Below are 12995 nucleotides of genomic sequence, written 5' to 3'. Positions count from 1 at the left end.
AGTCCCTAACCGAAAATGGCACAGTTTTTGCCTTATATAAAATGGCTTCGCGTTTGCATATAACCTATGCGCACCCCCCATACTTTAAATCATCACTAGATTACTTATAATACCTAATACAATGTAAATGCTGTGCAAATAGTTGTTATACTATGTTGTTTAGGGAATAGTGACAAGAAAAAGTATGTACATGTTCAGTACAGACGCAACCATCTAGGCCGTAACCACACCAGCCACAACATAACACTCCACGCGCCGCACCCCCCACACACATGCCGAATATTCTCGATCCTCAGTTGGTTGAATCCGCAGGTGCGCAACCCGCATGAAGGCCAACTGTACATTTCAAAGGGGAGTAGTCAAATTGATTCGCTAAGGTATCAAAAGAAAATACGAGAACGCTTATTTATAAACTTTTCTGGTATTTCATTTCAGTTGACACTAGCCTCCTCACACAATCCCTGCGTCAGATGTCTTGTGGTACATGAGGTTCGGGAAGAATCCTCAAGAAGTATGCAAGTTCCACAGCATGGTGGGGGCAGTGGTGTCATCGCTTATTCATTCGTTTTGTGATGCAGTGCAGTTTATGTGACAAAATGACATCAATATGGTCAATTTCAGAAAAAATGGATTTTTAAAATAGGATCATAAGTAAACTTGACAATGAGGTGGTGAGTAACCATGAAACTCTGTGTATCTCAAATTTCTCTAATTATCATCTGGCCAAGTATGTCTAAGATTTCTAGAACTCAAAGAGCAGTTGTATATTTTTCTTTTACAAAAATACTGGTGTTCCAAGTTTGCTGACTTTTTCCGGGATGGCAAATATAAGAGGGGTGTACCTGGTAGATATTCCAAAAATACACACATCCTTTCAAGGTAAAGAAGATGCCATAACAAAAGCTAGAAACTAGTTTTTCTTTTAAGAAACAATGTTGAGTGCATTTTGAAAACAGATATTTGGTAGTGTTTCTATCCTTAATGTTATTTTTCTGCCAAAAAAAATGCGTGTCACTTATAAAAAACTGTTACATCAGTATGCCAGCAATTCTCAAACTGTAGTCCAAGGATCCTTGAGGGTCCCCAAGACACTTTCAGTGGATCCACAAGTTTAAAATCATTTTCATAATAATTCTCAATTATTTGCCTTGTTCACTCACATTCTCTCACAAGGATCCAACAGAGTTTTCCAGAACCTATATTTGACATGTGACATCACTATCCTCATGGCTAGTGGAATATCTGCCCATGTATTCTTGTGATATAAAACCTTCCCAGTAATTTTTAATACATTAAATATCAATAGACCAAATGCACAAAAATAAAAAGTCCTTTGGGGTCTTCAATAATTTTTAAACTCATAAAGGGGTCCTGAGACCAAAAAGTATGGGAATCACTGCCATACACTTTAAAAACTTAGTAACAGAATTTTCTAACATGTTTAACAAATTTCAGACAAAAGGCTGGTTTCAGTGAGTTTTCAAGTCATGTTAAAAATATATAACATGCCAGGGTGGCCGGATGGCTAAGTTGGTTAGAACAAGAGCCCTGAACAACAGGGCTGCTCGTTTGAGTCTCACATGGGCCAGTGAGCTGCACCCTCCACAACTAGATTGAAGACGAGCTGCCGCTGAGCTTCCAGAGGGGCGGCTGGATGGCTCAGCTGGTTAGAGCGAGAGCTCTGAACAACAAGGTTGCCGGTTCAATTCCCGCATGGGATGGTGGGCTGCGCCCCCTGCAACTAAAGATTAAAAAGGGTGACTGGACTTGGAGCTGAGCTGCGCCCTCCACAACTAGACTGAAGGACAAAGACTTGGAGCTGATGGGCCCTGGAGAAACACACTGTTCCCCAATATTCCCCAATAAAATTAAAAAAAAAAAAAAACACATAACGTGCCATTTTTCCATTATTTTGTAAGAAAAAGTGACATCAAGGAAAAGGGAAATTTACTGACAAATAAACCAATAATGATAAGGCAGTAGATGACATTCAATCAGAATAACATAAATGAGGCTGTACAGGCGTTCAGAGGGGAAGAACTCCTGTCAGCCAGGATGACCAAGGAGGAACCTAATGGAGAATAAACCGGAACTAAAAGCACATTAAAATCTTTAAAAACATGTTCAGAAGACTGAGGAGGCACAAAATTTCAGGGAGAGGCAGTCCATGACAATGACAGGCTGAGGGAGAAGTGCACACAGTTTAGCAGCCCATGCAGTGAGCAGAGTATAGTATCAATGGCGAGAGTATATGCACACGTGCATGTGTGGCTTCTGAGTGAGGGCTGGGAACAGCTGAATAGCCATATATAACTTGCTGGAATTTAAAGAATGTTTATGTTGGTATGATATTCGTATCAATTCCTCCCTTTGTGATCTCAGAATAATTCCCTCATGCTTAACACCCCCAGTGCAGCAGCATCAGTCATTTAAGACATATAAATAAAACCACAATGTTAGCAGTGGTTATCTCTGAGTGTGGTGGGACTGAAGGCTAATGATAACCTACCATGAACCAGGTAATATACTAAACATTAGGAATCCTAAAACTAGAACTTTTATTATAAGAAGTCCCTATGTGTCTAATAGCACAGAACCAGGCATTTCACATGTTTGCTTAATCCTCAAGCAATCTTACAAGGTGATTTTTTAACCCCACTTTAAAAAGTTGAAAACGTAGAGGACACAAGAGGCTCTGAAGCCTGCCCAAGGTTATACCGTAGAAACTGGTGAAGCCATGACTGAAATTCTGGTCTACTGACTCTGACAGACAGTACTTTCTCCTATGCTCAGAAAGGACACGGACGCAGCCCTCATGTTACTGCTGCAGCCTAACTGTATCCTCCCCTCCAGTCTCCCGTCATTCTAATCTCTCCTTATTCATATCACACATAAATAATTTATGACTCTTACATAGTAGGCACTGTACTATGGTTGCAAACCTCAAAACTTCCGTGTCAGAGAAACAGGATATTCACTACTCTGCTTCCTCCACAGTGATCTTCCTAAAAGACAAAGCTGATGAAGTTATTTTCTACCTTTGAATCCTTCACGTGGCTCCTACTCATCTGCAAGATGCAGCTGTAACTCTTGGACGCACAAGGTCTTCACAATCTGACTTTTGCAGCCTCCAGACACTCCCCAAACATACCCTGCTCTCTTGTCATTCAAGAGTCTTCGGGATGTAGACACTCTCTTGTGATTCTAAGCCAGTGCACAATTGTTTCCAGTCTAAAAAGCCTTTTAAACTCACATCTACCCAGCTAATAACTACTGATTCTTCAAGACTTAGGTTAGGTGTGAGCTTCTCCGGAAAACCATTATTTATATTCCCAATGTGAATATAGGAGATCCCACAGGACTCATAAACACAGCCCTTGTTACAATGTATTCTAACTGCTGGTTTACTGGCTTCTGGTCCTACCACACTGTAGGCTCTGTGAGGCCAGGGACATACCTTTCATATTAATAATGCCTAATGCGCTGACCCAGCATAGAGCCTATCACAGAGTTTGTGTTCAATAAATATTTGTGGGACGACAAGAGCACCTAGTCTAGTGGGAAACACAAACATGCACACGATTAAGTAAAATACGATAGATATGCAAATAGTAAGTGTGGCAGGAATACTATCTAAGGAAGGGGAAAAAGGTCGGAAAATCTGAGGAACCCTTCTACCTGAATTCCTGGGATATCCTTACCTGATTTCTCAAAGTTTCTTCAAATCCTGCTGCTGCTGCTGCTGCTGCTGATGGTGATGATGGTGAATACTTACTCTGAACTATGTACAGTACTAAGCACATGACATAAACAAACTCATTTAATCCTCATAACCACCGATAAGGAAACTGCGTTTCACCGATAAGGAAACTCAGGTTCAAGAATAAGACACTTGCTCAATGTCAGACAATTAGTGGCAGAGCCACGATTTCAACCAGATCCTATCTCCTGAAGCAGGGCTCCAAACAGTACTCTATGCTTCTATTCTTTGTCAAAAGTGAAATCTCCTCCCCAAATACCAAAGCTTGATAGCCTCAATTAAAACCAATTACACCAAAAAGGTTGAACTAAGATTCCTTTTTATTTTAACCATTCAAGTAAAAATGTACCTCAAGTTACTACACACTTCCTGGCTTCTTGAATACCTTGACTATAATTTAATTTTTGGATGCCCTAGGACCACTCCTGTGTTCATTACTGAGGGTGCTATAAAATAGTGTATCCTTAGGAATGGATACATTCCTGAAATATAATAGTTTACCTTTATATCAACAACCTTGGTCTGTGAGCATTTACAGTGCTTATAACGGGGTTCTGAGTTCCCAATCCACCCTCGTTCCGTGCCTAGTTAGAGCTATTATTTCTTGCCACTGTCAATATGTTTGTCTCTAGTAGCGCATCTGATTTTGCTACCTTTAATTTTCTATAGGCCATGATACTCAGAGATGTAGTAGTCATTTGTGCTGTCCACAAACTATTTGACTCTTTGCTTTCCAGGCACGTGGTAAGACTGCAACTCCCTGTTTCTCTAAAGTCAAGCGTGGCTATGTCACTTGCCTTAGCCAATGAAATGTGAATGAAAGTGACACATTCCACTTTGGGACAGAAACTTCCCTTGACCACCGTCTTTCACTTAATCAAAATAATCATGGAAACATCATGTTAAGATGGAGTTTCCATCAGCCTGGGTCCCTGAGTGACAGTGAGGAGCAGAATTCCCCCTGTTCACTCACGTTTGACATATGGAATGAATGAGAAGTCAACTTTTATTCTGGTAAGACACTGAAATCTCGATGGTGTTTGTTAATGCAGCCTAACCCAGGCTATCCAAACCAATACACCACACCTCTCAGTAAGGAATTCTCTCGCATAAGTAACTTTATTTACAGATTTCGTGATGAAGATTTTGTTTGCACAAAGAATTTTCATTGCTGCCATCCTGGTTCAAAACTATGTTTAATATAAAATATACGTGCCAAGCATATACTATGCACAAAACACTGTGCTAAATGATGAGAAGATAGTCCATGTCTTGAAAAAGCTTCAGCCTTATTCTGGCAATTGTGGCCAAAAGGCAGACTCTGGTGTTACAATGGTTTAAACGAGAGACAAGTCCCATTTAGATGGGGAGAAAAGTACAGAAAAGTTTCACAAAGGAAATTCCTTATGAAATGGCCCTGAAATGTGGATAAAAACCAACAATTAGAGATTGACAGGGGTCAAGATAAGAAAAAGCAACATGAGCAAAGATACAGAGCACAAAGAGCAAACAGTTCCACCGACCTGAAAAATATAATAAAAACTAAGAAAATGGCAAGAAGAGTTTACCCACAGTGCCCATACCAAGCTGGTCTGGGCTTAATTCAACAACCAGTGGGGGGCCATTAAGTTTTAGCTGAGGAAGTGAGATGTCTGCAAGTGATGGTAGTAGACAAGATATATCGGAGGACAGGAGGAAAAAAACATTAGGGGGTTTCTGCAATAATTCAAGGGAATGGCCTATCAAAGACCCCAAATCAGTGTAATGACAGTAGGAACGGAAAGAAACAGATGCCAGAAATAATGCAGAGGTAGTATCAACAAGCCCTGGCAACCCAGGGGGACAACAGAAGAAAGGCAAGAATAGATCTTGAGGTATGAATCCTGGGTGGCTGAGAGGTCTGTAATTCTAAATAGCTGGGGTTAATCACAAAAGTAACCAGGCAAATAAAGTGTTGCTGTATCTTTTCTAACGTGCTGGCTCCAGCTTCATCTGAAGTAAATACTATTGTTTATCCTTTGCTCAACCCAGGGCCAAGGTTACCACTTCTTGATTTGCTACCATCAACCTACTTTTTTTGTACAACCTTATCTCCTGCTTTTTCCAGTAAGAAACTCCCTGGAACCACCATGAGCATTTCTGCTTCTCTCCTGCCACCTTTATCATCCTCACTCTCATTTCCTCACTGCTCCCTCCCCATCATCCACTCAGACCTACCCATTCAAGGCTCAAATCAACCCCTTTTCCTGCATTCTTATAGTACCCACTGTCTCAGAATTCTAGAAACCATACCATTAGTTACCATTTTCCTGTTCCCTTTATTTCCACATCTAACTTGTAGGCCCATTAGAATAAGTCCCACACCTCACCCGGTCTTGAGTTCCCCCACAGTCATCCCGCCTAGCACACAATACATACTCAATAAACACTACAGATGATCTAAAGTCAATTAGTCTCTAAGAATATACACATCTTATTTACTCATACGACATGTGAAGTGGAGAGAATCATCACTTAATACCTCAAAATGTCCTTGAGTTAAGAATCTTTAATCTTAGGAGTTGCTATTGCCTTAAGAGGTTATTTGAAAACACCATCTGGTCATAAATTCTTGAGCCAGCTTCCTTTTAATCCTTTTAACTGGAAAGTACACCAAACAGCTCAGTGTTCATCACTCCAGGGTAATTCTGATGTAGAAATAACCTAATTTTCCATGACGACTATTTTACTTTCAGGAACCTAGTAAGTGCTTTTTTTTCTACCTTCATGTTCAACCAGCTATAGTATAGCTAATTCAAAGTACATCTACCAAGTTTTTGCTGCTGCTGTTGTTTTTTTTTTTTTTTTTTTTTACAAAACAACAACTGTCTTCTTTGGTCCCTCTCTCAACTAACTACAATGATTCCGTTCACAGTTTCACTCCTAACTCATCTGTGAGGGAAACACAAATAGAAATGAGGTTTATTAAGGGCACTGTTGTAAAAAGGAATCCAAAATATGCGTGGGCACTATCCTAACCAAACCTGCTCTGGTCATTAAGATATTTCGTCTTGCAAGCAAGATCACCGAGTAAACAATAAAGAAAAGTGCCAGAACGAAAGGAAGAGGGCGTAACTTTGCCAAACTGACCCCGGTCTCCTAAACATCTGACTGCCAGTGAAGCAGTCAGCAATGACAGCCGCTACCCGTCCGCTGCGGATTCCCGCTCAGGCTGTCCCTGGACTTTTCGTTTTTCTCCCCATGGCGGAGGCCAGCCTGACCGTGTGCTCCTCTGCGCCAAGGTGCGCAGCGCTGCGGGGACGCGCAGGCAGGTGACCTCAGGCCGTTCGGCCCGGGTCCACCTGTCCTCCCCGCTCAGGCCTGGCCGCCACTACCCAGCAGAGGTCGTCCAGTGGTCGGGCCCCCGGCGCGAGCCCCCAGACCCAGCCGGATTTTATTATCCGGAGAGGACCAGGCCATGCCCCAACCCTTCCTTCCCCAGCAAGAGTAAGCGAGCTCCGCACCCGGCCTAAACCGGGCAACTGCGCGCGGGCGGCGGGGGAGGGGAAGGGCGGCGCGGTGACCGTTAGCTGCGGTGGCTGCCGCGCCCCAACACGCGCAGGACCGGCCCTTACCGCAGCGGTGAGGGAGGCAGCGGGGAGGCGGCGCCTAGCCTGACGCGGGCGGGAAGACGCAGGCGACGGCGCAGGCGGCGGCGGCAGCCGCGGGGGACCCCGGCGGGCGCCCACGACGCGGTGGGCGGCATGGGCGCCGCCATAGTGGGGACGCAGCGGCGGGCGGAGCGCTCGGCCGCGACCCGGGACGGCGGGACCACCAATCCCGCTCTCCGCCTTAGCGTTTTCGCGCGGGGGATCGGGCATCCGCGGCCAATCGGCGCGCGGAAGCCGGGCTGACCAATGCAGAGCTGCGCTGCAGGCAGTAGGCGGGCACAAGCCCAGAGGAGCCCAATAGTACAAGAGCCTGGAGTTTCCCTACTGGGCTGTGGGAGGTGTGGGGCTGCGGGTGGTATCCGGCTGCTTGCTGGTCTAGCTGAGCCCGGCCTGCCTGTTCACCGCGCCCTCGCCTCGGCTCCCCGGGGCATGTCCAAAGCCTTGCGGAATCCTCCTCCCCGGCTTCATGCCCCAGAGGGCGCGAGTTCGGATGACCATAGGGCTCGCGGTCAGCCGGGATGATCCAGCCCCTCCAGAGCCTGTTTCCTCGTCCGTGCAAGGGGACGGGTGGCCTTCCAAGAGCAATGTGCAGGACGGCCACGGTCGCTCCACGGCGAGGAACGCCACCAGTTCGTTCCGAGGTCCAAGGCTTTGGATGTCCGGGCTGGGCGACCCTGCCTAATGCTGTGGGTAAGAGGGGACAGGAGTCCCAGATTGCTCGTCTGAATTGCCAATTTCAGAGCCTCGCAGAAAACTTTGTTGGGACACAGGACCACTCCTCCCGGTCCCATCCCGTCTAGCCTCAGCAGCTCGGGAGGTCCCAGCTCTCTCCCACCCTCATTCCAGCAGTTGAGCCCTGCCATTCATTCACCTGGGGCACAACTTAAAACAACTCTGATGGAAGGACGAACTGTCAGGTTGCGATCCTTGGTTGCCAATCGAAAAATCCTACCTTACTGACGGAGGGCAGTTTGCCCTAGTAAAAAGGCCTCTAGGGGGTAGCTGCCTCGACAGACTGGTGGGCTTTTCCCTGGAGTGGATGCTCTTGAGGCCTAGGCCTGACTGACAGTAAGGGAGAAAGGCCTGTTCTGTGTAAGAAAATCTCATTACCTCTTTAAACCTCGTTTTCCCAGGGTTATTAGGCTGACCAAAGTAAAAAGTGCAGTTTCTAGAAAAATTGTCAGTTGTTAAGAAATCTGCTGGGATCAGACCAAGCATCCCAGCTCTGCAGGTCCTCCAGGGAAGGTGGGGTCAGTGGAAGTAGGGAGTTCTGGGGCCCTGCCAAGTCTGGAAGTGTTCCTTCCCTCCAAAGGTATGTGTGCTCCCAGGGCTCTCCAATCCATTAAGACATGTCCCCGCCCAGTCTTCCCAACTGTATCCCTTGAGAGTCATTGGGTACTGCACAAAAAAGCCAACCTCCCTTTTCTTGGCCCCAGGAGGGAGCTGGCATAGAAAGGTATCTTTGAAACCTGCTGCTCCTCTTTTCCCCTATGAGATACTAGGAAGCAGCCATCTCCCAAGCCCCAGGATGCACAGCAGCATTGAGAGGTGCTGAGCCCCTCGTACACCTGGACAAGGCCATGAAACGGAGTGCCTTAGCTATCCAAGGACCAGCTGGAGCATCTTTGTTGTGCCCAAGTCCTGCACCAACTCACTGGCCCCTCCCTGGCTTGCTGCTGCTCTATCCCTTTCTACCTGGATCTTGGTTACACACCAGGCAAAGGGGCTGGGTCTTCTTCCAGGGAAGATTCTCACCAATTACAGGCAGCTCATAGCTTCAGGATCCCACTGGGATACCTCTGGGGGTTGAGTCCCTTGCTCTTCAAGCACCTAAAATGTACTCCCTCCCTTTCAAGCTGGTCCTACAACCTGCATGGAACACAGACTCTGGCATGAACTTGACCAGCTCAGTGAAGTGGGGCAGAAGTGAGAGATCAAATTCAGGTTTACAGGCTGAGTGGTGGTCTGGTCTTCCCTTTATTACCCCCTCCTTCCCATCTCTAAGGCAGGGAGAAGCAAAAAGAGCCAGAGGTGCCTCTGCTCCCCATGTCCCACCATGCTTGGCCTAATAGCCACAGGACCAGAACTTGACGAGGAACCCATCTCTTTAGGATGGCTTCCTAGTTCTTTCTAGACTGACTGTTACACTACATGGCCCTGCTCCACAGCCTATGACTGGTGATACAACCCTGGCTTGACCCTGGGCCACTTGGGCTCCTTGGGGCCGACACAGCCAATCCTCTGCTCAACATATTTTATTGCTAAGGACAAGGTGATGCACCAGTTTTCAAAATAATTTGGTTTATAGCGTTCATATGTAACAAAAAACAGGGAAGTATTATAAATCTGACTCTTGTATACACAGGGTACAGGTGTGAAGCCCTCCAATCCTGGGCCTAGGCAAACAAATTCATGAGGAGCAAAAACCTGTTTAACCCCTTCAGTGTTGCCCTCTAGTCCCGCCCCCCTCCCTCCCAAATACACTCCCTCCCACCCCCAGACCAGGGGCAAACCTGCCCCGGGGAACAAGTGGCCCCAGTTCATCTTAACCCTCCCAGCCCCTGCATGATTGCAATTTTCTGTTCACAGAATCACCAACCAGGCTCTGCCTGCTTCCATCATTAAGATCCCCCTTCAAAGTATTCCCCACCCACACCCTCTAATACTGCGCCTCATGGGCTCTGTGCCTCGAGATGTGGGCACACACCTATGTTACCCCTATACTTCAAGAGATGACAGAGGTGGCATTAACTCCTTACCATTTCAATACTACAGCTTTGCCAGCACTCCCTTGAGGCAGTTGCAGGGACAGATGCCACATCCATCTCCAGCCAACCCCAGGGGCCCTTACTCAGCTCAGCTGAAGGCAGAATTTCACATTTTGTTTGCCCTGGATAGGCAAGGAAGAAAGTAAAGGCCAGGGGCTGGCAGAAGCTGGTCCAGACCACACACACACACACACACACACACACACACACACACTCACACACACATAAATACAAAAGGGGACGGGGCAAGCACCAGCACCTCTTCCTAGTTGGTGCAGGTGATCGTTAGGAAGCTATGCCCTAGGCCAGGAACAGGGCAACCAGCCCAGCCAGCATAGTCGACCCTATTAGAGACTGGAGACAATGCAGCCATAGCATTCCAGTGCCCAGCCCCTCAGCTGGGAGCTCAGCGGCTGCTGTCACATGTCCAAGAACGGCATGTCCTTTCCCTAGAGCAGAATGCGATGAGGGTGGAGTGAGAAGATGATGGGATTGGTTATTTCATTCCTTTTCATTTTACAACTTCATTTTAGAGACGTCAGAGGTCCAGGTGTCTGCTGTGCTGTGGAACCCCCAGAGTGCTCTTGCCTTGATGGCTGGGAACCTCTTGGCCCCTGGAAGCACCTACTCCATGATGGCCCGGTATAGTGCAGGCTCGATGTAATCTTCCCGGTATCTTGAGTTGATAACTCGTTGTCGTTTCTTTTCCTGTTTAACCTCCTTCTCTGTGAAAATCTCGTTGAAGCGCATGTCTGAGGCTACTGACTGCAGAAGAACAGGCAAGCGAGATGAGCACTTTGTGGCTAACCACCAAATTAGAAAAACAAAGGGACATATCCTTGCCTTGTACCCTCCCTCCCAGACAGGAAACACACTCACCAGTCTAGACTTGACTCTCTTGGGAAGCTCTTCCTCCAGCGTGTACACATCATCTCTCTTAACCACAAGCTGTGAGCCATCTTCAAATTCCACCTGCCGAGGAAACATAAAGGCCCGTGGCTAAGATATCCCTGCCTCCCTCCCTGGGCTGCCATGCACAGGGGCAATTTGCTGTGGTCAGAGGAAGGATTCAGAACACGGAAGGACTGCTATGTCTGAAGCCAGGCCTGGCAGACTGGACACAGGGCAGCCCCTCACTCTGAAAGGGTTGTTACTGACCTCTTAGTTCTCCTAAGAGCAAAGACTCGCCTCTAGTCCAAGAGGAAACACTGAAGTAACCAAGTAATCCCCAAACCCCAGCAAAAATCCTTTGGCTACCTGGTACATCTGGATGGGGTGGGAGGCCACGAACTTGGCTCCATAGACTTGGCCATCTGTCCATCGCACCTGGACCACTTCCCCTTCAGCAGGAGGACCCAACTGGAGACAGTCCTGACTCTGAGGGAACAGTAGGGAGAAGAAGGAAAGGAAGGTCCACCTGAGCACAGTGATAACCACCATCTACCTCAGGGAAGACTGAACCAGGACAAATTCCTGCCTGTATGGAAGTACTCAAAAGACACTTGTACTTGCCAAGGCACGACGGTGGTCTTGAAGAAAAACAGTGTGTGTAACGGTTTGAGTTGTGAGTTGAAGTAGCTGTTCCTTTCATGGAACGCAGGCTTATTTGAGAAAATGACTGTGTGACAAACTATGGTTATTCATATCTTTCTGAAAATGAATGAAGTAAGCCTGTCACTTCAAGGAAAACAACCAACAGTATCACCAATGATAAAAATCTACGCTTTCAAGCAAAAATGAAAATTACAGGAAAGTTATATCACTAATACGAGATTGAAGCTTCCCAAAATTTAAAGATTTTTCACAAATGAATGTGATTTTTGATATTGTATAAGAATTTAACATGACCTGCTTTCAGATTCCACACTGTAGCTAACTTTGAAGAAACTACTACTTGTTGAGTTTTGGTATAATAGCAAAGAATAACCAAAATTATCTGAAAGGCTATTTTTAAAATACTCCTCCCCTGTCCAATTAAGTATCTGTGCGACTGAATTTTCTTCATATACTTTAACCAAACAGTATTTCACAATAGATTGAAGATGTGATATTAAAGAGATCTATAAAATTACAGAAAAATGGCATTCTTCCTAATATTTTTTGTTTTAAAATGAAGTTTTTATTTAAAAAAATGGATTATTCCAAATCAATCTGTTTTAATTTCTAATAAATATTGACAGACATAATCCACAAAAACACAAGCTCTTTGGGGTCCTCAGCAACTTTTAGAAGAGAGTTCTGAGATTACTGTTCTGTAAATTAGAGATAATACCACCTACTTCTCAGAGTTTGTATGAGAGATGACAGAAATACTTGACAAAAAGCACTTAGCACAGTGCCTGGCATACCGGAAGAGCTTAGTAAGTCATAGCTACTCTACTGCCACAAATACTGTTATCATCATCTTTACTACTGTGTGAGTCTACCTTATAACTAACGAATGTGCTTTTAGCAATTGCATTGCTAATGTGGCATAAACATGGGGAATACCTGATTTGTTAAAGAAAGAAGTGGCTCTATCCCACCACCTTGGTGGGGACAGGGGAAACCTGAACTAACTCCTGAGTACTGAGCCAGGAAACCTAGGATTGGGTCCAGACAGGGCCATGTGTCTCAGGTGTTGCTAAGATAAGCAGGCCAGGTGTCTCCAAGCAGTTTCTACTCAGCCCCAAAGACTGCAACTGTAAAGAATCAAAAGCCAATTCCATATATCTCTAAGGGGGCATGGTAGAAAAGAGAGTTGGGTAATTTTCCCAAATTCACACAGCTAATAAGCAATGAAGCTGGTACTGGCACATGGGCCTGACACCAAAGCCT

General features: G+C 45.8%; 2 protein-coding genes and 1 long non-coding RNA gene across 13 annotated transcripts in view; 1 reads left to right on the top strand and 2 right to left on the bottom strand.

The window, feature by feature from the left end:
* ST3GAL3 (ST3 beta-galactoside alpha-2,3-sialyltransferase 3) overlaps positions 1-7644 on the bottom strand; it is a 177995-nt gene extending 170351 nt beyond the window's left edge. For 2 of the 7 annotated variants that reach the window (XM_088791085.1, XM_074334585.2), the window contains exon 1: positions 7375-7622. The gene's annotated coding sequence lies outside the window, so the exon portion shown is untranslated. Of the gene's footprint in view, positions 1-7374 lie in introns of all 7 variants that reach the window. The other 5 variants (XM_019751097.3, XM_019751096.3, XM_074334584.2 and 2 more) reach the window with 5 other exon arrangements.
* Positions 7645-7741: 97 nt separating this feature from the next.
* Positions 7742-12257, top strand: LOC141572087 (uncharacterized). Its single transcript, XR_012497199.2, has 2 exons — positions 7742-8100; positions 10712-12257. It is a non-coding gene; the product is annotated as an uncharacterized LOC141572087 (long non-coding RNA).
* The window catches only part of KDM4A (lysine demethylase 4A), a 40323-nt gene continuing 36978 nt past the window's right edge, over positions 9651-12995 (bottom strand). For 4 of the 5 annotated variants that reach the window (XM_019751089.3, XM_019751092.3, XM_019751090.3 and 1 more), the window contains exons 20-22: positions 11436-11555; positions 11058-11150; positions 9651-10943 (exon numbers count right to left, since the gene is read on the bottom strand). In XM_019751089.3, coding sequence (XP_019606648.3) covers positions 10803-10943; positions 11058-11150; positions 11436-11555 — 354 coding nt within the window. In that variant the 3' untranslated portion in view covers positions 9651-10802. The remainder of the gene's footprint in view (positions 10944-11057; positions 11151-11435; positions 11556-12995) is intronic. The other variant, XM_074334583.2, reaches the window with a different exon arrangement.

This window comes from Rhinolophus sinicus, chromosome 14, assembly GCF_057876585.1.
Source record: "Rhinolophus sinicus isolate RSI-liver-muscle chromosome 14, RSI-T2T, whole genome shotgun sequence".
Lineage (NCBI taxonomy): Eukaryota > Metazoa > Chordata > Mammalia > Chiroptera > Rhinolophidae > Rhinolophus > Rhinolophus sinicus.
This window is presented reverse-complemented; position numbering and strand designations above follow the sequence as displayed.